Below are 17,609 nucleotides of genomic sequence, written 5' to 3'. Positions count from 1 at the left end.
TGTACTATCAGTATCGCAATGCATTCAGCCAAGACTGACTTCAAAGAATATCTTAAACCTTTACATGGAAGAGAAGGTTAAAGAAATGTGTTGCAAAATCCATGAATTTGAACTGAAAGATCATGATCTGTCAGAATATCGGTTTATATTTTCCTATAATTTTTTTGTTCGTGTTTTGTATTAAAAAACAATTATTTAACGAGGCAAGTTTGTAAATAAGAATTTGTTCTTAACTATGACGGCCTACCTACAGGCCCAAACCCGGACGACGCTGGGCCAATTGTGCACCGCCCAATGGGACTCCCAATCACAGACGGTTGTCATACAGCCTGGATTCGTACCAGGATATCTGTAGTGACGCCTCTAGCACTGAGATGCAGTGCCTTAGACCACTTCGCCACTGGGAAGCCCCGAGTATCTGTTACAGCGGTGCACTTTGCAAATGACAAGTTAAGGGATGTTGAGTTTTGATCAATATTTCAGGAGGAGCAAGCCAGCTGGATTTTCCATAGCTAACAGAGAAGTGGTAGGCAGCTGGATTTTCCATAGCTAACAGAGAAGTGGTAGGCAGCTGGATTTTCCATAGCTAACAGAGAAGTGGTAGGCAGCTGGATTTTCCATAGCTAACAGAGAAGTGGTAGGCAGCTGGATTTTCCATAGCTAACTGAGAAGTGGTAGACAGCTGGATTTCCCATAGCAAACAGAAGTGGTAGGCAGCTGGATTTCCCATAGCTAACTGAGAAGTGGTAGGCAGCTGGAGGGGATAGTTGTCAAACAGGAGAAATGATGAGAGGAGAGATACACAGTGAAATGTGAGATCTACACCAGGCACTACACAAAACGCTGACTGCTAAGAATAAGCAGGCAGACTTCAGTGCAAACTTGCCTTGGAGCTGTTTATTATTCAAGCATTAGATCAGGAGTGTCGAACTCAAAGTCATTCCATGGGGGGGGTGGGGGGGGGTAGTGTCTGCTGGTTTTTCCTTTCAATTAAGACCTAGACAACCAGGTGAGGGGAGATCCTTACTAATTAATAACCACATTTCATTAAGTACAAGGGAAGAGCGAAAGCCCACAGACACTCTGCCCTCCGAGGAATACATTTGAAAAGTGCATTAAATGAACAACAAACTGTTTGGAGAATGAGGGGATGAGAGGGTAGGGGGACTGGATAAAGGCAGATAAATACTACAAGAGGGAGACAGGTTTGAGGACAGTAAATACACCTTTATTGAGATGAGGAAGCATCCATCTTTAGTGATATAGGCTTCGGTGGGGCTGACTCTCTGGCATCACACACACAGTTCTCCAAAAACAAAACCTTTCCATCATCGCTGTAGCTTCAGGTCTCTTCATTTCATCACTGGCCTCTGAAGTAGTGAATTCAGAAGGGACACACATCACATCAACTGTGTCAGATATAAAGCTTCATAGTGTTCACTGTGACGTTGTGGTTCACTCCCCTCTATCCTTCACTTTGACGTCGTGGTTCACGCTCTCTACCCTTCACTGTGATGTTGTGGTTCACGCTCTCTACCCTTCACTGTGGTGTTGTGGTTCACTCCCCTCTATCCTTCACTGTGACGTCGTGGTTCACGCTCTCTACCCTTCACTGTGATGTTGTGGTTCACGCTCTCTACCCTTCACTGTGGTGTTGTGGTTCACTCCCCTCTACCCTTCACTGTGGTGTTGTGGTTCACGCTCTCTACCCTTCACTGTGATGTTGTGGTTCACGCTCTCTACCCTTCACTGTGATGTCGTGGTTCACGCTCTCTACCCTTCACTGTGATGTCGTGGTTCACGCTCTCTACCCTTCACTGTGATGTCGTGGTTCACTCCCCTCTACCCTTCACTGTGATGTTGTGGTTCACTCCCCTCTACCCTTCACTGTGATGTTGTGGTTCACTCCCCTCTACCCTTCACAGTGATGTTGTGGTTCACTCCCCTCTATCCTTCACTGTGACGTCGTGGTTCACTCCCCTCTATCCTTCACTGTGACGTCGTGGTTCACTCCCCTCTATCCTTCACTGTGACGTCGTGGTTCACTCCCCTCTATCCTTCACTGTGACGTCGTGGTTCACTCCCCTCTATCCTTCACTGTGACGTCGTGGTTCACTCCCCTCTATCCTTCACTGTGACGTCGTGGTTCACTCCCCTCTATCCTTCACTGTGACGTCGTGGTTCACTCCCCTCTATCCTTCACTGTGACGTCGTGGTTCACTCCCCTCTATCCTTCACTGTGACGTTGTGGTTCACTCCCCTCGACCCTTCACTGTGACGTTGTGGTTCACTCCCCTCGACCCTTCACTGTGATGTTGTGGTTCACTCCCCTCTACCCTTCACTGTGATGTTGTGGTTCACTCCCCTCTAGCCTTCACTGTGATGTTGTGGTTCACTCCCCTCTACCCTTCACTGTGATGTTGTGGTTCACTCCCCTCTACCCTTCACTGTGATGCCGTGGTTCACTCCCCTCTATCCTTCACTGTGAAGTCGTGGTTCACTCCCCTCTACCCTTCACTGTGATGTTGTGGTTCACTCCATTCTACCCTTCACTGTGATGTGGTTCACTCCCCTCTAGCATTCACTGTGAAGTCGTGGTTCACTCCCCTCTAGCCTTCACTGTGATGTTGTGGTTCACTCCCCTCTAGCCTTCACTGTGATGTTGTGGTTCACTCCCCTCTACCCTTCACTGTGATGTTGTGGTTCACTCCCCTCTACCCTTCACTGTGATGCCGTGGTTCACTCCCCTCTACCCTTCACTGTGATGTTGTGGTTCACTCCATTCTACCCTTCACTGTGATGTGGTTCACTCCCCTCTAGCATTCACTGTGAAGTCGTGGTTCACTCCCCTCTAGCCTTCACTGTGATGTTGTGGTTCACTCCCCTCTAGCCTTCACTGTGATGTTGTGGTTCACTCCCCTCTATCCTTCACTGTGACGTCGTGGTTCACGCTCTCTACCCTTCACTGTGATGTTGTGGTTCACGCTCTCTACCCTTCACTGTGGTGTTGTGGTTCACTCCCCTCTATCCTTCACTGTGACGTCGTGGTTCACTCCCCTCTACCCTTCACTGTGGTGTTGTGGTTCACGCTCTCTACCCTTCACTGTGATGTTGTGGTTCACGCTCTCTACCCTTCACTGTGATGTCGTGGTTCACGCTCTCTACCCTTCACTGTGATGTCGTGGTTCACTCCCCTCTACCCTTCACTGTGATGTTGTGGTTCACTCCCCTCTACCCTTCACTGTGATGTTGTGGTTCACTCCCCTCTACCCTTCACAGTGATGTTGTGGTTCACTCCCCTCTATCCTTCACTGTGACGTCGTGGTTCACTCCCCTCTATCCTTCACTGTGACGTCGTGGTTCACTCCCCTCTATCCTTCACTGTGACGTCGTGGTTCACTCCCCTCTATCCTTCACTGTGACGTCGTGGTTCACTCCCCTCTATCCTTCACTGTGACGTCGTGGTTCACTCCCCTCTATCCTTCACTGTGACGTCGTGGTTCACTCCCCTCTATCCTTCACTGTGACGTCGTGGTTCACTCCCCTCTATCCTTCACTGTGACGTCGTGGTTCACTCCCCTCTATCCATCACTGTGACGTTGTGGTTCACTCCCCTCGACCCTTCACTGTGACGTTGTGGTTCACTCCCCTCGACCCTTCACTGTGATGTTGTGGTTCACTCCCCTCTACCCTTCACTGTGATGTTGTGGTTCACTCCCCTCTACCCTTCACTGTGATGTTGTGGTTCACTCCATTCTACCCTTCACTGTGATGTGGTTCACTCCCCTCTAGCATTCACTGTGAAGTCGTGGTTCACTCCCCTCTAGCCTTCACTGTGATGTTGTGGTTCACTCCCCTCTACCCTTCACTGTGACGTTGTGGTTCACTCCCCTCTACCCTTCACTGTGATGTTGTGGTTCACTCCCCTCTACCCTTCACTGTGATGCCGTGGTTCACTCCCCTCTATCCTTCACTGTGAAGTCGTGGTTCACTCCCCTCTAGCCTTCACTGTGAAGTCGTGGTTCACTCCCCTCTACCCTTCACTGTGATGTTGTGGTTCACTCCCCTCTAGCCTTCACTGTGAAGTCGTGGTTCACTCCCCTCTAGCCTTCACTGTGATGTCGTGGTTCACTCCCCTCTATCCTTCACTGTGATGTTGTGGTTCACTCCCCTCTACCCTTCACTGTAACTGCATAGTCACACAAGACATGGCCAATAACTGGCATAAATTCCACTGCCATGCAGCCACTCGTGCCCTCTTTTCTCAACCTAGGGGCAGACACTGGGCAGCCTCTCTAATCTGCATTGTCTACCACACAAATCCAGTCTCCACTAGGCCCCAGTAAATAATAACTGTATATGAATCCAGTCTCCACTGGGCCCCAGTAAATAATAACTGTATATGAATCCAGTCTCCACTGGGCCTCAGTAAATAATAACTGTATATGAATCCAGTCTCCACTGGGCCCCAGTAAATAATAACTGTATATGAATCCAGTCTCCACTGGGCCCCAGTAAATAATAACTGTATATGAATCCACTCCCCACTGGGCCCCAGTAAATAATAACTGTATATGAATCCAGTCTCCACTGGGCCCCAGTAAATAATAACTGTATATGAATCCACTCCCCACTGGGCCCCAGTAAATAATAACTGTATATGAATCCAGTCTCCACTGGGCCCCAGTAAATAATAACTGTATATGAATCCACTCCCCACTGGGCCCCAGTAAATAATAACTGTATATGAATCCACTCCCCACTGGGCCCCAGTACATAATAACTGTATATGAATCCACTCCCCACTGGGCCCCAGTACATAATAACTGTATATGAATCCACTCCCCACTGGGCCCCAGTACATAATAACTGTATATGAATCCACTCCCCACTGGGCCCCAGTACATAATAACTGTATATGAATCCACTCCCCACTGGGCCCCAGTACATAATAACTGTATATGAATCCACTCCCCACTGGGCCCCAGTAAATAATAACTGTATATGAATCCAGTCTCCACTGGGCCCCAGTAAATAATAACTGTATATGAATCCAGTCTCCACTGGGCCCCAGTAAATAATAACTGTATATGAATCCAGTCTCCACTGGGCCCCAGTAAATAATAACTGTATATGAATCCAGTCTCCACTGGGCCCCAGTAAATAATAACTGTATATGAATCCACTCCCCACTGGGCCCCAGTAAATAATAACTGTATATGAATCCACTCCCCACTGGGCCCCAGTAAATAATAACTGTATATGAATCCAGTCTCCACTGGGCCCCAGTAAATAATAACTGTATATGAATCCAGTCTCCACTGGGCCCCAGTAAATAATAACTGTATATGAATCCAGTCTCCACTGGGCCCCAGTAAATAATAACTGTATATGAATCCAGTCTCCACTGGGCCCCAGTAAATAATAACTGTATATGAATCCAGTCTCCACTGGGCCCCAGTAAATAATAACTGTATATGAATCCAGTCTCCACTGGGCCCCAGTAAATAATAACTGTATATGAATCCAGTCTCCACTGGGCCCCAGTAAATAATAACTGTATATGAATCCAGTCTCCACTGGGCCCCAGTAAATAATAACTGTATATGAATCCAGTCTCCACTGGGCCCCAGTAAATAATAACTGTACATGAATCCAGTCTCCACTGGGCCCCAGTAAATAATAACTGTATATGAATCCAGTCTCCACTGGGCCCCAGTAAATACTAACTGTATATGAATCCAGTCTCCACTGGGCCCCAGTAAATAATAACTGTATATGAATCCAGTCTCCACTGGGCCCCAGTAAATAATAACTGTATATGAATCCAGTCTCCACTGGGCCTCAGTAAATAATAACTGTATATGAATCCAGTCTCCACTGGGCCCCAGTAAATAATAACTGTATATGCATTGTCCTGTTCACCCAGTTTCTTAATCCCTGTAAACAGTCTAGACAGTGGAACCTCTTTAGCATATGGACCCCCATATGCCCTCCTCCCTCTCCCCTCACTACTAGGCTGCTAGCTGGGGCTTGTTGACACACTAAGGCACCACTTCAGGGCTCCTTTCTAATCAAATCTAAAGAGATGGAGCCAGGACTTTTCCCGCCAGCCCGCTGAAGTCCAATTGAAAACTGTCTGTTCAATACAATTTGGACCCTGAGGAAGTGGTCACTTCCGAGAGACTTAATGGTCATTAAAATGTAAATGCCTCACATGTCAGCAGGAGGGGATGAAGCCTGTGTGAGAGGAAGGAGTCATACTGGTTTGAGGGGGAAGGAACTAGCCTTACCCATAAAAATACATGGGTCACGGACTGTCTGAAACTCAAACATTGTGGTTTGACTGTACGTGTGTGTCTTGTGGTTGCTGATGCATCCTGAGTAGCATCCAGCTAACAAACTCATGGATGGCTGATGACTGCATCTCCCTAATGGCGCCCTGGAGGCAGGCAGGCAGGCAGGCAGGCAGCCAGGCAGGCAGGTAGGCAGGCAGGCAAGCAAGCAGGCAGGGTGTGTGTTGTTTTCCCAGCTCCTGGATGAGAGAAAGCGATGACAGCGAGAGCAGCGGGCGGGATAAATTGAGCCACACAGCCACTCATAGGTGACCTTACCTCAGCCCTGTCCAATGAGAAGGCCCCTGAGACTCTGCATCATAGGGGGCGGAGGGGAAAGCTCAGCCAGCTGCTACACAACAAGAAAGAGGGAGCTTTTATCTCCATGTCCTGCTGTTCATCTAACACACTATTGTTAGCCTCTACAGCTGATGTGACCTTTTCCTACAGATTATTATCCCTTCAAGCACTGGCCTTTATCAGTCTCATCTCTCCCATCTTTGTCCCATTCCTCTTATCTATCCCCTCCTTTATTAGCCTAGGATGTGGTAATAGGTTAGATTGGAGGACTGCAGCGTGCCCCCCGGGCCGCCCAGTGAGGGGGGGTCCAGGTGGTTAACCCACTGTGGGGAACTGTTGTAATACTGATCCACTGAACCGATTGGAGTCAGTGAACCTCTGGTTTGTTTCCCACCAGGCTACACTAAAGGAGGGATTCCACAGCGAGGTAGACACACGTTGGCACGCGCACGTTGCTGAAGAGATCTGATAGCCTATGCATGGAAACATGAAGCACCATGTGACCTGTAGACTACATAACATGTGTAAACAACAACCTCCAGAGATCAGGTTACCTGCCTGCCAGGGCTGGGAAATGCCAGGGACCTCACCATATTATCACCATACTTAGGTGGCGATAGGATACGTATTGCGTTTCTCAATGTATTGCCATTTGATACTGTGATATTTATTGCGATTTCGATGTTCCAAACATATTGCTCACCATATGTCTGCTGCAGAGGGACGAGGGAGAGCCATGAGAAAACTGGTTTAGATCAGTCAGGGAAATAAAAGTGCTGAAAACAGGTCTATTTAAAAAGAAGATGAGAACAAACTATGAAGGAAAAATACTGGCGTTTTAGTGCAGGTACAGCCAAGTAGCGCACAAATAATATTGTGATACTGTCAAAACAATACGATATTTTGTCAAAAATAATATCCCGATACACAGGTGAATGCAGGTGAAAGCTATAATCCCTTATTGATTTCACCAGTTAAATCCACTTCAATCAGTGTAGATGAAGGGGAGAAGACGGGTTAAAGAAGGATTTTTAAGCCTTGAGACAATTGAGACACAGATTGTGTATGTGTGGCAGTCAGCGGGTGAATGGGAAAGACAAAAGATTTAAGTGGTATGGTAGTAGGTGCCAGGTGCACCAGTTTGTGTCACGCTGCTGGGGTTTTCCACGCTCAACAGTTTCCCATGTGTATCAAGTATGGTTCACCACCCAAAGGACATCCAGCCAACTTGACACAACTGTGGGAGGCATTGGAGTCAACATGGGCCAGCATCCCTGTGGAACGCTTTCCACACCTTGTAGAGTCCATGCCCCGACGAATTGAGGCTGTTATGAAGGGGAAAAGGGTGTTCCTAATGTTTTGTACACTCAGGGCTGGTGGGGAGGCCAGAGATCATGTTACCTGTCTGCCTGGTGGGGAGGCCAGAGATCATGTTACCTGTCTGCCTGGTGGGGAGGCCAGAGATCATGTTACCTGTCTGCCTGGTGGGGAGGCCAGAGATCATGTTACCTGTCTGCCTGGTGGGGAGGCCAGAGATCATGTTACCTGTCTGCCTGGTGGGGAGGCCAGAGATCATGTTACCTGTCTGCCTGGTGGGGAGGCCAGAGATCATGTTACCTGTCTGCCTGGTGGGGAGGCCAGAGATCATGTTACCTGTCTGCCTGGTGGGGAGGCCAGAGATCATGTTACCTGTCTGCCTGGTGGGGAGGCCAGAGATCATGTTACCTGTCTGCCTGGTGGGGAGGCCAGAGATCATGTTACCTGTCTGCCTGGCGGGGAGGCCAGAGATCATGTTACCTGTCTGCCTGGCGGGGAGGCCAGAGATCATGTTACCTGTCTGCCTGGCGGGGAGGACAGAGATCATGTTACCTGTCTGCCTGGTGGGGAGGACAGAGATCATGTTACCTGTCTGCCTGGTGGGGAGGACAGAGATCATGTTACCTGTCTGCCTGGCGGGGAGGCCAGAGATCATGTTACCTGTCTGCCTGGTGGGGAGGACAGAGATCATGTTACCTGTCTGCCTGGTGGGGAGGACAGAGATCATGTTACCTGTCTGCCTGGTGGGGAGGACAGAGATCATGTTACCTGTCTGCCTGGTGGGGAGGACAGAGATCATGTTACCTGTCTGCCTGGTGGGGAGGACAGAGATCATGTTACCTGTCTGCCTGGTGGGGAGGACAGAGATCATGTTACCTGTCTGCCTGGTGGGGAGGACAGAGATCATGTTACCTGTCTGCCTGGTGGGGAGGCCAGAGATCATGTTACCTGTCTGCCTGGTGGGGAGGCCAGAGATCATGTTACCTGTCTGCCTGGCGGGGAGGCCAGAGATCATGTTACCTGTCTGCCTGTTGGGGAAGACAGAGATCATGTTACCCGTCTGCCTGGTGGGGAGGCCAGAGATCATGTTACCTATCTGCCTGTTGGGGAGGCCAGAGATCATGTTACCTATCTGCCTGGTGGAGAGGCCAGAGATCATGTTACCTGTCTGCCTGGTGGGGAGGCCAGAGATCATGTTACCTGTCTGCCTGGTGAGGAGGCCAGAGATCATGTTACCTGTCTGCCTGGCGGGGAGGCCAGAGAGCATGTTACCTGTCTGCCTGTTGGGGAGGCCAGAGATCATGTTACCTGTCTGCCTGGTGAGGAGGCCAGAGATCATGTTACCTGTCTGCCTGGCGGGGAGGCCAGAGATCATGTTACCTGTCTGCCTGGTGAGGAGGCCAGAGATCATGTTACCTGTCTGCCTGGCGGGGAGGCCAGAGATCATGTTACCTGTCTGCCTGGTGAGGAGGCCAGAGATCATGTTACCTGTCTGCCTGGCGGGGAGGCCAGAGATCATGTTACCTGTCTGCCTGGTGAGGAGGCCAGAGATCATGTTACCTGTCTGCCTGGCGGGGAGGACAGAGATCACGTTACCTGTCTGCCTGGTGGGGAGGCCAGAGATCATGTTACCTGTCTGCCTGGTGGGGAGGCCAGAGATCATGTTACCTGTCTGCCTGGTGGGGAGGCCAGAGATCATGTTACCTGTCTGCCTGGCGGGGAGGCCAGAGATCATGTTACCTGTCTGCCTGTTGGGGAAGACAGAGATCATGTTACCCGTCTGCCTGGTGGGGAGGCCAGAGATCATGTTACCTATCTGCCTGTTGGGGAGGCCAGAGATCATGTTACCTATCTGCCTGGTGGAGAGGCCAGAGATCATGTTACCTGTCTGCCTGGTGGGGAGGCCAGAGATCATGTTACCTGTCTGCCTGGTGGGGAGGCCAGAGATCATGTTACCTGTCTGCCTGGTGGGGAGGACAGAGATCATGTTACCTGTCTGCCTGGTGGGGAGGACAGAGATCATGTTACCTGTCTGCCTGGTGGGGAGGCCAGAGATCATGTTACCTGTCTGCCTGGTGGGGAGGCCAGAGATCATGTTACCTGTCTGCCTGGTGGGGAGGCCAGAGATCATGTTACCTGTCTGCCTGGTGGGGAGGCCAGAGATCATATTACCTGTCTGCCTGGTGGGGAGGCCAGAGATCATGTTACCTGTCTGCCTGGTGAGGAGGCCAGAGATCATATTACCTGTCTGCCTGGTGGGGAGGCCAGAGATCATGTTACCTGTCTGCCTGGTGAGGAGGCCAGAGATCATGTTACCTGTCTGCCTGGTGGGGAGGCCAGAGATCATGTTACCTGTCTGCCTGGTGGGGAGGCCAGAGATCATGTTACCTATCTGCCTGGTGGAGAGGCCAGAGATCATGTTACCTGTCTGCCTGGTGGGGAGGCCAGAGATCATGTTACCTGTCTGCCTGGTGGGGAGGCCAGAGATCATGTTACCTGTCTGCCTGGTGGGGAGGCCAGAGATCATGTTACCTGTCTGCCTGGTGAGGAGGCCAGAGATCATGTTACCTGTCTGCCTGGTGAGGAACACAAATGTCCCTGAAGGAATGTCAGCATGTGTCAGAAGCATGTTAGCATCACCCATGTCACAAACAGGACCTTTGCTTCGTGGTAACAGTCATCTCTCGCGACCTCAATGCATAGACTGAGGTAGGAAACACGGGCTGACATTTATGGAGTGCAAACTGCAAAGTCCTTTCCTTACAGATGATGGCGTCATGATGATTCATTGATTGATCATTGTAGTAGGCATAATGTTTCTGTATGACAAAGACCATGATGCTGACTAACTGAGAACATTACTGAACCAGCCACTGGGTGCCAACAGAACCATGCAAAACTGGTCAGCAAAACCAAGAAACTATTATTTAACTGGGGAACAGAACATTGTGTGAGTTCCCTCCTCACCTCAGCAGAATGTGGGGGAGAACAGTGTGATGTAGTGCTGTAACTGCTGTCTGGGGATGGATGGATGGGACTTAGCAGGAACAAATGCGGCAGAATACAGAGATCAGGGTATACTGAGTCTGAAATCACACATTTTACATTTACATTTTAATCATTTAGCAGACGCTCTTATCAGGAGTGACTTACAGGAGTGATTAGGGTTAAGTGCCTTGCTCAAGGGCACATTGGCAGATTTTTCACCTCGTCTTCCCCGGGATTTGAACCAGCGACCTTTCAGTTACTGGCCCAACGATCGCTAGGCTACCTGCCTGCCGCCGCCGACACCCTATTCACTATAGCGTGCACTACGTTTGACCAGTGTCCCGGATCAAACGTAGTGCACTAATATGGAGAAAATAGGATGCCCGTGACATCAGCATCATTCAGCAGTACAACTCTGTAAAACCTGCACACACACACACACACACAGTGACACTACATGGTTGCATAATGGAACTAAAAACACTTTAAAAAGGCATCCCCCACTTATTATTACAGCCAGGACATCAGTCAGCCAGGACATCAGTCAGCCAGGACATCAGTCAGCCATCACAGGCATTACATAATGGCTCTTCTGTTCGGTGTGCAATCTCATCCTCTTTTCCTCTCCCTCACAGCCCCATCTCTCCCTCACAGCCCCATCTCTCCCTCACTCTTCCTCCCGTATCGCTCTCTCTGGATCACTGTTTCAGTCTCTCTTCTCTCACCCTCAATCCCTTTTTGTTTCTCTCCACCTCCCTCCCTCACTCTCTCTCTCTCCCTAGATGTCAGTCATTCTGTCGGGAGTGACAGAGTTGTCCTGGCTGGGTTTGAAAGATAAAGGAAGTGTGACGTAGCAGTTTTCAGAGTGGATTTGCCATCTGTCAGACGAGTGTTCGGCGAGATGTCATTCAAGGTGCCTGAAAACGACAGCCAGGCTCTGGTCCCAACCAACCTGATCTACAATCCAACCACAACATGTTTACAAACATGATGCTGGTTTCTCCATCAGAAGAGCATTTGGTCATCTGACATGTTTAGAGAACTAGAATCTCTGTCAGAATGTTCCAGGCTACTGTGACAGAGATAGCCTCCTCTAAGATAATTCAAATATACAATATAATCAGAACACGTGCTACAGTGCACACATGGCCGACAACATTTGGTAAACAAAACAAGCATACATGGTAACAACTGGACTTAATAAAACAGCCAGGAGAAAAGCAACCAGTGTCCCATCTCAGAATATATGATACAGCCCTAAATCATATCAAAGTGTATAGGTCAAATGGGCCGAACACAACAGGTGTAGAATTTACAGTGAAATGCTTCCGTACGAGCCCATTCCCAACAAGTTAGTTTAATGGTATTCCTGGAGTATTGACGGAGGCCCAGACCAACAGTGGTCCTGACTGATCTTGTTCAAACCAGTCCTCAGCTCCTACTACTGACCATCAAGCCTGAGAGAAGAACATCCGCTCAACCCACACACTCCAACCAGTACCATTAACCCAGCCAATGTTGATCCACACACTCCAACCAGTACCATTAACCCAGCCAATGTTGATCCACACACTCCAACCAGTACCATTAACCCAGCCAATGTTGATCCACACACTCCAACCAGTACCATTAACCCAGCCAATGTTGATCCACACACTCCAACCAGTACCATTAACCCAGCCAATGTTGATCCACACACTCCAACCAGTACCATTAACCCAGCCAATGTTGATCCACACACTCCAACCAGTACCATTAACCCAGCCAATGTTGATCCACACACTCCAACCAGTACCATTAACCCAGCCAATGTGGATCCACACACTCCAACCAGTACCATTAACCCAGCCAATGTTGATCCACACACTCCAACCAGTACCATTAACCCAGCCAATGTTGATCCACACACTCCAACCAGTACCATTAACCCAGCCAATGTTGATCCACACACTCCAACCAGTACCATTAACCCAGCCAATGTTGATCCACACACTCCAACCAGTACCATTAACCCAGCCAATGTTGATCCACACACTCTAACCAGTACCATTAACCCAGCCAATGTGGATCCACACACTCCAACCAGTACCATTAACCCAGCCAATGTTGACCCACACACTCCAACCAGTACCATTAACCTAGCCAATGTTGATCCACACACTCCAACCAGTACCATTAACCTAGCCAATGTTGATCCACACACTGCAACCAGTACCATTAACCCAGCCAATGTTGATCCACACACTCCAACCAGTACCATTAACCCAGCCAATGTGGATCCACACACTCCAACCAGTACCATTAACCTAGCCAATGTGGATCCACACACTCCAACCAGTACCATTAACCCAGCCAATGTGGATCCACACCCTCCAACCAGTACCATTAACCCAGCCAATGTGGATCCACACACTCCAACCAGTACCATTAACCTAGCCAATGTTGATCCACACACTCCAACCAGTACCATTAACCTAGCCAATGTTGATCCACACACTCCAACCAGTACCATTAACCCAGCCAATGTGGATCCACACACTCCAACCAGTACCATTAACCTAGCCAATGTTGATCCACACACTCCAACCAGTACCATTAACCTAGCCAATGTTGATCCACACACTCCAACCAGTACCATTAACCTAGCCAATGTTGATCCACACACTCCAACCAGTACCATTAACCTAGCCAATGTTGATCCACACACTCCAACCAGTACCATTAACCTAGCCAATGTTGATCCACACACTCCAACCAGTACCATTAACCCAGCCAATGTTGATCCACACACTCCAACCAGTACCATTAACCTAGCCAATGTTGACCCACACACTCCAACCAGTACCATTAACCCAGCCAATGTTGATCCACACACTCCAACCAGTACCATTAACCCAGCCAATGTTGATCCACACACTCCAACCAGTACCATTAACCTAGCCAATGTTGATCCACACACTCCAACCAGTACCATTAACCTAGCCAATGTTGATCCACACACTCCAACCAGTACCATTAACCTAGCCAATGTTGATCCACACACTCCAACCAGTACCATTAACCGAGCCAATGTTGATCCACACACTCCAACCAGTACCATTAACCTAGCCAATGTGGATCCACACACTCCAACCAGTACCATTAACCTAGCCAATGTTGATCCACACACTCCAACCAGTACCATTAACCTAGCCAATGTTGATCCACACACTCCAACCAGTACCATTAACCCAGCCAATGTTGATCCACACACTCCAACCAGTACCATTAACCCAGCCAATGTGGATCCACACACTCCAACCAGTACCATTAACCTAGCCAATGTGGATCCACACACTCCAACCAGTACCATTAACCTAGCCAATGTGGATCCACACACTCCAACCAGTACCATTAACCCAGCCAATGTGGATCCACACACTCCAACCAGTACCATTAACCTAGCCAATGTGGATCCACACACTCCAACCAGTACCATTAACCTAGCCAATGTGGATCCACACACTCCAACCAGTACCATTAACCCAGCCAATGTTGATCCACACACTCCAACCAGTACCATTAACCTAGCCAATGTTGATCCACACACTCCAACCAGTACCATTAACCCAGCCAATGTTGATCCACACACTCCAACCAGTACCATTAACCTAGCCAATGTTGATTCACACACTCCAACCAGTACCATTAACCCAGCCAATGTTGATCCACACACTCCAACCAGTACCATTAACCTAGCCAATGTGGATCCACACACTCCAACCAGTACCATTAACCTAGCCAATGTTGATCCACACACTCCAACCAGTACCATTAACCTAGCCAATGTTGATCCACACACTCCAACCAGTACCATTAACCCAGCCAATGTTGATCCACACACTCCAACCAGTACCATTAACCTAGCCAATGTTGATCCACACACTCCAACCAGTACCATTAACCTAGCCAATGTTGATCCACACACTCCAACCAGTACCATTAACCCAGCCAATGTTGATCCACACACTCCAACCAGTACCATTAACCTAGCCAATGTTGACCCACACACTCCAACCAGTACCATTAACCCAGCCAATGTTGATCCACACACTCCAACCAGTACCATTAACCTAGCCAATGTTGATCCACACACTCCAACCAGTACCATTAACCTAGCCAATGTTGATCCACACACTCCAACCAGTACCATTAACCTAGCCAATGTTGATCCACACACTCCAACCAGTACCATTAACCCAGCCAATGTTGATCCACACACTCCAACCAGTACCATTAACCTAGCCAATGTTGACCCACACACTCCAACCAGTACCATTAACCCAGCCAATGTTGATCCACACACTCCAACCAGTACCATTAACCCAGCCAATGTTGATCCACACACTCCAACCAGTACCATTAACCCAGCCAATGTTGACCCACACACTCCAACCAGTACCATTAACCCAGCCAATGTGGATCCACACACTCCAACCAGTACCATTAACCTAGCCAATGTTGATTCACACACTCCAACCAGTACCATTAACCTAGCCAATGTTGATCCACACACTCCAACCAGTACCATTAACCCAGCCAATGTGGATCCACACACTCCAACCAGTACCATTAACCTAGCCAATGTTGATCCACACACTCCAACCAGTACCATTAACCCAGCCAATGTGGATCCACACACTCCAACCAGTACCATTAACCTAGCCAATGTTGATCCACACACTCCAACCAGTACCATTAACCCAGCCAATGTGGATCCACACACTCCAACCAGTACCATTAACCCAGCCAATGTTGATCCACACACTCCAACCAGTACCATTAACCTAGCCAATGTTGATCCACACACTCCAACCAGTACCATTAACCTAGCCAATGTGGATCCACACACTCCAACCAGTACCATTAACCCAGCCAATGTTGATCCACACACTCCAACCAGTACCATTAACCCAGCCAATGTTGATCCACACACTCCAACCAGTACCATTAACCCAGCCAATGTTGATCCACACACTCCAACCAGTACCATTAACCTAGCCAATGTGGATCCACACACTCCAACCAGTACCATTAACCTAGCCAATGTTGATCCACACACTCCAACCAGTACCATTAACCTAGCCAATGTGGATCCACACACTCCAACCAGTACCATTAACCCAGCCAATGTTGATCCACACACTCCAACCAGTACCATTAACCCAGCCAATGTTGATCCACACACTCCAACCAGTACCATTAACCCAGCCAATGTTGATCCACACACTCCAACCAGTACCATTAACCCAGCCAATGTTGATCCAGTGCCAACAGCACTCGAGGACCAAAGAAATCTCCCCCTGCCCAGACCACACTCCGTTTCTCAGTTTCTCCATTCAGGAGGCCCACTCCAGCCAGTTCCTTTGTACCTCTGACAGGACAGGTCCAGGTACTAGTGAGCAAGTCCCGGCAGGTAGCCACCCTCCCCTCACTGTGTCCAGAGGGTACATGTAGGACACACACACAGTCAGTGATGGCGGTGGGATAACCCTTGCCTCAGTCAGTCACACACCCACACACCCACCGCAAACACCTTTCGTTGTTAACAGCTATGTTACCTCAATGTGTGACACTTTCCACTTGCTCTTCTTTGCTGCTGGCTTCAACATCAGTGGAAAGTGGGTCAACAACACCTGGCTGTCTGGCAAGTCCTCCCTAACTCCCCACTTCCCTACCCTACCTACCGCACAGCACCCATTTCTATGCAAATGAAAAGAGTCTATACAGTGAATGAGAGAAGCCGGTTGCCATTCTCAACGACAACAACAATACTAGGCCTTCACTACAATACTGCTGGACATTTCATCAGCCAATCAATAGAGTAAAAAAGCAGTAGCCATGAGTCACGATATGATGACGCCATTATAACTGGACAATGTATTATCAAGGGGGTCATGAGATAATGCATGTCACTCCTTCTAGTACGTAGTGGTAGCCCAACATCTGCCCAGCTGTGTGAGAAGTTTGAAAAGCAGATCCTCGGAGCTTCCCCTCATGTAGTTCTGCATGCAAGTTATTCAAATGATAAGCTACTGATTTGTATGTGAGTATCATACAGCTGGGCTAAGTGCTTGTTGAACCAGCTCAATAGAGAAATCGATTGTTGATTGACAATCAGGGCACCAAGGCCTATACATTCATTCATTCATACAGTATAGCAGCTCTGCTCTGATGTGACCATATTAAAATGATACAACACACCGACACCACAGCAGTAAACAGATTTGAGAGGATTAGAGAGTGCAGAGCAAAACATGTTATGGCGATGTACCGATGTCACATGTAGCGACGGCTACATGCACCCCTACTGCCTTACCTTCAATGGCGATGACATGTTCTCGAATCTGATTCTGCAGGATGGGCTCTTCCACGCGCTCCAGCAGTTCATATATGGAGTAGATGTTTGGATGGACGGATTCGAACCTCTGGATCTCAGACCGAATGGCAGCCGAGTTTGCAAGGTGCTGCTGATAGTTCATTTTGCGCGTCGTTTTTGTTCTTGCCCTTTCCCGACTGGTAACGAGTTGACTGGTCTGGTCCTCAGCACAATATTGTGGGTGAGGCACGCCAAATAATTTGTCGATAGCTAGCTACTTGATTCAAACTGCAAATTTGGCTTGAAATGAA

At 48.8% G+C, this 17,609-nt stretch overlaps 1 protein-coding gene across 3 annotated transcripts in view; it reads right to left on the bottom strand.

Moving 5' to 3' along the window:
- The window catches only part of agap1 (ArfGAP with GTPase domain, ankyrin repeat and PH domain 1), a 245,605-nt gene extending 228,144 nt beyond the window's left edge, over nt 1-17,461 (bottom strand). For all 3 annotated transcript variants that reach the window (XM_071330514.1, XM_071330515.1, XM_071330516.1), the window contains exon 1: nt 17,299-17,461. In XM_071330514.1, the coding sequence (XP_071186615.1) occupies nt 17,299-17,461 (163 nt within the window). The remainder of the gene's footprint in view (nt 1-17,298) is intronic.
- Nucleotides 17,462-17,609: the final 148 nt, after the last annotated feature.

This window comes from Salvelinus alpinus, chromosome 10 (assembly GCF_045679555.1).
Source record: "Salvelinus alpinus chromosome 10, SLU_Salpinus.1, whole genome shotgun sequence".
Lineage (NCBI taxonomy): Eukaryota > Metazoa > Chordata > Actinopteri > Salmoniformes > Salmonidae > Salvelinus > Salvelinus alpinus.
Note: the sequence above shows the minus strand (reverse complement) of the source record. Positions and strands in the feature narration are given on the sequence as shown.